We start from the raw sequence: 7,713 nt of genomic DNA, 5'->3' as shown, positions 1-7,713 counted from the left end.
ATATATTAGGGAGGGTACGGGAGGAGTACCCGAAGTTGCTTATTTTGACAAATTAAAGTTGTTGAGGAGTCATTACACGGGACCAAAAAGAAAAATATACTCCCGAAGTGCAAGTAGTGCTTTTTCAAAATGGCCCCCATCAAAAATCACCCCAGCCTGTTAATAAATGACCACCCATTAGTCTGACGTCCTTTATATACTTATACATAATGTGTCATATGGTGTCAGCCCGGTGTTGTCTATTGCCACTGACGAATACTACACTATTGTCACTCTAGTTTATATTTACACCAGACTGTTCGTTTTAGTATGATATTGGCATAGATACCCATGTCGCCATGTTAAACTGGAAGCAACATGTGTGTATGGCGTGTGTGATACTCACAATCGTATCGCTATACATGTATTGTTCGAGTCGTCTGACAAACTGCCGATCAACTTCGGCACAGTCGAAAATGAATATAGTTGGTGATTTTGTGTATAGATTCAACACTCCACGTCCGTCACAAAGAGATATCGTTCAGGGACACAGACAACAGTTGATATATAGAACATGTGATTGTCCTGGCAAACGCAACTATGGTCCCCTGGACAAGGATGCTCAGAATCGCCGTGCTGCACAATTGTTAGAATGGAACAATACCATAACCATGAAGGAAGAACCTTTGGTGGTATGTCCGGCAATGTCACCTCTCACCTTCGTTGGTGGTGGTCTGACTGTTGAACCCTTAAGTGGTGTAAAATTAATTGGATTGTCCATCAATAAGCAATTCTGGATTCACATGCTTCAAGCGACAGATTTCGAAATGACGTTGGTGTGTATTCAACAGTATGGCGTGCTAAAAGCGACGGATTTAATAAATCAATACATTTCGATTGCTGGAAATAACTCTTCAACCTTGAAAGTCAGTGTGTCGTCTGGAGCGGAATTGTTTGACTTGAATGAACTTTTAAGGAATATAACATACCAAGGTACAAAGTATGACGTCGACATTCGAGATCTCGTTAAAATCCGTCTTCTCGATTTTGACATGTATATCAATATCCATCTTAAACGTGAACACCTTCCTAGATTATATGGCGTGTCCGTACAAGATCACGTGAGTAAAAAAGTTACCATTGTAACCAAAACGTTTCAAAGACCAAGACTCCTTAAGAGACTTATTAGAAGTATACGTACATTTTATCCAAATATTACAATAATCGTGGCAGATGACTCAAAGGAAAGGAGTGACCTACAAAGTGACCACTACACACACTATTATAAAATGCCTTTCGCCGAAGGATGGTTCGCCGGTCGCAATTTAGCTCTTAGTCAGGTTCGGACAAAGTACTTCTTTTGGGTGGACGACGACTTCATATTCACTGAGAAAACAAAGTTAGAGAAATTTGTTTCAAAGCTAGAGGCACCAAACTCTAACCTTGATCTGGTAGCAGGAATACTTGATGTGGAATATGTAACAGGTATAGCAGATGTGACTTCATGGCATAAGATTTACAACAGAAAAATCAGCGAAAGTGGTTTTTGTGTCGAAGAAAAAGTCGACCATTATGGACCAGTAGACGGTTTTCCTCAGTGTCACTTAGCTGATGCCGTACTGAACTTCTTTATGGCAAAAACACTTTCTGTACGTGAAGTCGGTTTTGATCCAACACTCGAAAGAGTAGGACATTTTGAGTTTTTCTGGGACGGTCTTGGTAAACTTCGGGTTGCCATTTGTGCTGACGTGAGTGGTTTACATCTACCAAGTGCTAATGACGAATATTATCAGTACAGATATGAGGAAGACTTAGGGATCTCAAAATATGAAGACAGAGTTCTATACTCTATCTTCAAAAACAATATGAAGTGTGTGCATGGTATGTATAGGCAAAACTCCGTTAACACTTCACAGATATAGACTTCTCGTCTTTTAGTAGTAGTAGTAGTAGTAGCAGCAGCTGTTATTGTTGTTGTTGTTGTTGTTGTTGTTGTTGTTGTTGTTGTTGTTGTTAATAAAATCCAGAAATTCAAGTAAAGTCACCAGGCTATTTTAGTGTCCGAGTGTTGAAGCAGGAGGGAACTGGAGTACCCGGGGAAAACCTGTGTTCGTCGGTAGGGTCATCAAACCGAGCATCACCCTTATTCCCACATTCTGATCTGGGAAAGTTTTAATCACATCCCATCTCCCACGCACACATACATACATACATACATACATACATACATACATACATATTGAGCCATCATGTCATGATTATCTTACGATTCATCCCCCGAGAAAATATATGGCGTCAAACTATATTGACATTTATACATAAAAGTGATGTGAAATCGGAACATTTATAACCAAATAATTCAAAATACTAAATTAAGTAATAATTTTTTGAAAATGTAAGAGTTGCTTGCAAATTGTTAACCATTGTTCCGCCAACGTCTTGTCTTCTGATTATTGTTGTCTATATTGGTACACGGCGAGATAGCGTGAACAATGCCTGCGCCCTCTATGTCCGATTTTTCTTTGGTATATGAATCAAAACAGCGGCAGGTTACATCAGCCATGGAATCAATGCATGTTAGGACACTCGACCAGTAAAATATGTCATTGTTGGCGCCACGTTGGATAGGCTGGGAAAATCGACAAACATATTCGACTGTGTTTCAATAGAAAGTCCATGTACAGTATAGTGGAATGGAAAGTGTTTTAAATGACAGATTCTATCCATCAAACGCAGATCATGTAGATATGCCATGATGATGTGTAAGTCGTACTGTGCTGTGATTTTTGACAGATGATGTGTGTGGACTGTGTTGGATATTTTTATCTTGTTAACATGTTTCTCTTATGACACACTCTCTACTGTATTGTGCTGTTACTGTACAGTACTGCACTCCACGTACTTTATCGCACTACACTGTGTTGTACTTATAATATACTGTACTGTACTGTACGTACTGTACTGTATTGTGGTGAGGTATGCTGTAGCGGGTCTAATACAGTGTAATTTACTGTGGTATGTTGAGGAATATTATGTTGCATATTGTAGTGTGATGTAGTGTACTGTAACGCGGCGTAGTTTACTGTAGTATAGTGCAGTCTAGTGTGGTGCACTGTAATGTTTTCTGTATTGCACTACAGTACAAATACCACCAGTGTACATGTGCACGTGCACCGTGCAAGCAATCACTTGTACATGACTGTAATTAATATTGTTTACTAGACTAAAATGAAGTAGTATAGTGTTAATGCAATGCTTGTATAGTTCAGTATAATGTACCTTACAGTGCACATGTCCGTTTCATATAGTAGGAGTGTAGTTTAATACAATGTATTTTAAGTATGTGCACTGTATTGTATTGTAGCGAAGAGTAATGTAGCATGGGTTATAATTATTGTAGTGTATTGTACTGCACGGTACTGTAGTGAAGCGTTGCATTATTGCATAGCGTAATGATACGTAGCGTAGTTTAGCAGAGTATAGTGTAATATAATGTATTGTGGTGTAGAAGTGCAGTGCGGTACGTACGGTACGGATATAGCGTTCATAAAGGTGCCAAGCAATGGCCAAAGGGAAATAGTATTATAGTATAATTATGTACAGCACTGCATAGTACAAAATCGTATAGTAGCAAATTATAGTTCGGCATAGAACTAGAAAACAGATAGCTTGCTCAGTCTTGCCTCAGACCACTAGGTTAGGTGGTCCTGAGGTCTTGCACAGTCTCTGAAAAGCTTTCCGAGCTGGATACCGTAATACTAACTAAAGGTGCAGTCATACATCCATACACCAATTGAATCATTGGTGTATAAAATAAACTTACTGAATACATAACATTACAGGCGGACGTTTGGTGGTGTTTATCTTTACAAATTCAAACTTAACTAAATCTGCTATGGAAAGTCTTACATAAAGAATTATCTTTCGTAAATTATATCAAGCTATCGATGTATACAGTTATGTTGCAATTTACCTATTCAATTAAATTATCAGTTTAAATTACAGTTATAACACCAGGTGACGTTACACCACCCCTTTATATTCTTCTTAATCCTTCACAATATATATCAATTCTTGTCGCCAGGCACCTGCTTCATTTACGACAAACAAGGATAAGCTCGAACGCACTTGTCAAGTAAATTATACACATTAATTTCTGCACGTTCTGTTGGCTTTTAGGAGGCCTTCGGGGAAATGTATGTGTATCTGTTGTGAGTATGTATAATAGATAGGGCTGTTAATACAGCGACTTGTGGTGGATATAAAAGGTGTATTATATTGCCAGTCTAGTATATATCTAGCACTCCTGCCTTTTATATATTTCATTTATATTTAAACCATCACTTGCATATAACCTTTAATCTTGCAATACTTCATTTATTAAACACAAAAGGCTGACTATCGAATTGATAACGAAAATTCAAGTGTTTTATTAATGACACTATAGCTCAGATTATTGTATTAGTCATTGGGTATATGAACGACCATGTAGCTTTACATCCTCAACAATGTTAGGATATTGGATAATCGATTGTAGTTTCATAGATTAGGGTACACGGGCAATGACCTTTAGTGTTTGTCTCAAAGCTTTGGCAGCGCTGATATGTATTTATGATAAGGAGACTAAGTTCACTTTTAACACACACAGATACTAATGCACTATGTGTACACATGAAAATACAATGTTTTTCATCGAGCTCCAAGATTTGCTCATAAAATATGGCAATGGCACAAGGTTATCATAACAGAGACAGAAATGTTAGAGTACGAAGTGTGGAGGTGTGATAAATTGGACATGGGGAGGGGCAGACTGCGGTAGTAGGAGTATTCTGGGGAGTTGTACTTTTTCCAGTTTAATACACAATTTCCTTATAGCTAAATCATATATACTCAGACGGGTCACTTTACGCATTACTGTATCTTACATTGCGGTAATATGCAGCATACATGTATCAAACCATAACGTAATTTTGCATAGATAACTCTATCTTTGTTCACGGTTTTACAGTATTTATATAAAAAATTGAGAGGGGACAAGTAAAACGATATCCGATCAATATCCGACGCTGTTGACAATAACGAGAGAAATCACTTCAACTTCCGATGTCTAGTAGATTGCATGTGTCATCTTTTGTCGACTGTGCTATTACAGTTTCTTTGTTTGCTTTTTAAAAATATATTTTCAAATGATGTATTCTCAGTTTACGATTGTATTTACATTTTCTCATAGGTTGCAGTTTTTCACAGCTTGAGATTTACAGAAAATTAATGGATGACCCTATTGATGCACATATACATGTAATAAATCTTTTGAATATCATATCACATCATATCATTAAGCTTATAGTTCTGAAACAAATCCTATTAATCTAGTTTTTCTTTTACATTTATTACACGGGTAAATTTTGCCAGATGGCCGTATATAACAATGTACGGCGATTGAGGTATATGAAGTAAACATTTCCATGGGTACCATCGATATCGAGTAAAAATGGGAAATTTCCTGTCGTACTTCAGAAAGGAAATTCAATGGCACATTTCACCGCCGATAGCAATTTATTCACTGATTTGCTGTTGATAACTGGTCGCCTTGACGACAAGCTATATAATTGCACGATAAAATACTGCTATGCAAACTGTTAATGGTGTTAATACTCTATAACGAGTGTTCGACTTTTAAGAAATGCTTCCCGATTATGATCCTAATTCTGCTTACATCGGTCAAATTAACTCCCTTTTCACTTTCTTTTTATCATATCTCATAATTTACCTCAAGTGTAATCAATACCATTTACGGTGTCATCTCATATTGGGTCTGATCATATTAAGTATCACATCAATAAGCATAACGTAGTATTTCCAATCTTATTTTATATTATAACACTCTTTTCGCAAGGACATATAGTCGGATTTCCATCACAACATTTCGTAATATTTGGTGAAACCTGTTAATTAAAAGTATGTGATCGGTTTAGTTTCATAGACATATAAAAGTCTACACTATATTGTTGTAGTTCACCATACATGTCAACGAAGGGTTAAGTTCTTGCATATTAGGATAAACCGAAGTAGCGTCTGTATCTAGTACTCTTTAGTTCTAAAAATGTTATTTAATCGTGATCGCCAAGAATAAATATAAGAACGTGTCGTGCCACATTCTAAACTCATTCAGAAACATAATAAGGTCAGTTACACATACTCAATTACATCATGTGTCGACAAGCATCTTGAACTAGGATTCAAATTTTTTTGGCAACTTTTGATACAGATAAACTCATGTGAACTTGCATTGACCCGATTCCATGGTGACGTTAATCCGTAACATCGCAAACATTATTCCGTTTCCCGCAGATACGTAATCGACTAGAATACTGTATTGAGGTGTGTTTTTGCTCTAGTTACATTTTGCTTGATTGCCATATGGGTGATTGAATTAAACTTTTTTTTATAGCTTTTAGGTCTATGCTGTATGCAGCATGAATAGAAGTGTCTTACAATGCTATATCAAAGAATATTAGAATGGTTAAAGCTGCATTTGAATTCCAAGTTGATTGGTCACTATAAATCACAAGAATTGAAATGAGCAAATCTTAAAATTTAGTTTAAATCTAATCTTATAGCGAAAACCTGTTACGTTTACAACTTTTGTTTGGATACAGTATTTTGAACTTATAATGTGTTTACAGCCCTGCCTGTGTATACCTAAATGTTAAAAGGGATTCAATCGATTTGTTGTCTGTTAGTGATATACGTGATTTATGGTTTACGAAGTATAAGTGACTGGTGTTCTTTATTAAACCGAGATGAATGTAGCGTTGATACTGCCAATAAACGTTGGCCGTAAGTAACTAGCATTAAACTCTTCAATACTCAAATAAGGTGTATGTGGGTCAGTATACAGATTGAGTAACAATACCTCAGATGAGAGTAAACCTGTATATTAAAGACCGGCCAAAAGTGTGTTCAGGAGGTTAAATACTGTATGCACACATGTTCAGGTCACGTCCCTGTCGCCCTCATGTCGCCAACAAAATATAATGACAACACCAATTGAATGCGATTATTTTGCCTGTACTTAATCTAACCACAGTCTTAAAGACTTGACGTTTTTCGATTTTCCACTCTCTTTCATCCAGTAGAAGGTCAAATTATCAAAGTTGGGAATTTGAGCATGGTTTGGTTTGTCAGAAACCTGAAAAGCAGCCACCCAGTACCCTTACTTTTAACTGCCTACCGATAACTATCGCTTCACAATTCACCGCCAAAGAGAGGAATTCAGCTAACGATGTCCTATTACATCTACTTGTAAGTCAAAGTAATCAGGCTGACATGTTCGTGGAGATGTGATAAGAAATAATCCATATTATTTCGAATGACTGTACTCCAAAAGTAGAACTAATACACTTCCTAGGGGCATGATTTGTACACTCGAAACTAAATCTTGGGTTGCCATAGTAAAATCTGGTTAAGACCACAGACATATTTCAATCTTTACGAGTCACGTCTGCGACCCTGACAAAATAAATATACAAGAAATACATAGAAATGCGTAACATCACAATTTAATGAAAACAAATAATACGAACAGTAGTAGTCATACATGAACTAATTAATAACATAATGATTGTAGCAATATTTACATGTCGAATGACATTTGAAATTAAAGCGATACTAGGTTAAAGGAAAACTACTAGTAGAAGAATTGACAAAGTGCCTGTCTTTAATCAGACAGTA

The 7,713-nt window shown here is 36.6% G+C and overlaps 1 protein-coding gene across 1 annotated transcript; it reads left to right on the top strand.

The window, feature by feature from the left end:
- Window positions 1–455: 455 nt before the first annotated feature.
- LOC144433024 (beta-1,4 N-acetylgalactosaminyltransferase 1-like) lies at window positions 456–1,901 on the top strand. The gene has a single exon (XM_078121340.1). The coding sequence runs from the start codon at window positions 456–458 to the stop codon at window positions 1,899–1,901; it is 1,446 nt and encodes a 481-aa protein (XP_077977466.1).
- The last annotated feature ends 5,812 nt before the right edge of the window (window positions 1,902–7,713 follow it).

The sequence above is a fragment of the Glandiceps talaboti genome, chromosome 1, assembly GCF_964340395.1.
Source record: "Glandiceps talaboti chromosome 1, keGlaTala1.1, whole genome shotgun sequence".
NCBI lineage: Eukaryota > Metazoa > Hemichordata > Enteropneusta > Spengelidae > Glandiceps > Glandiceps talaboti.
The sequence above is the reverse complement of the archived record's forward strand: the minus strand, read 5'-3'. Positions and strand labels throughout refer to the sequence as shown.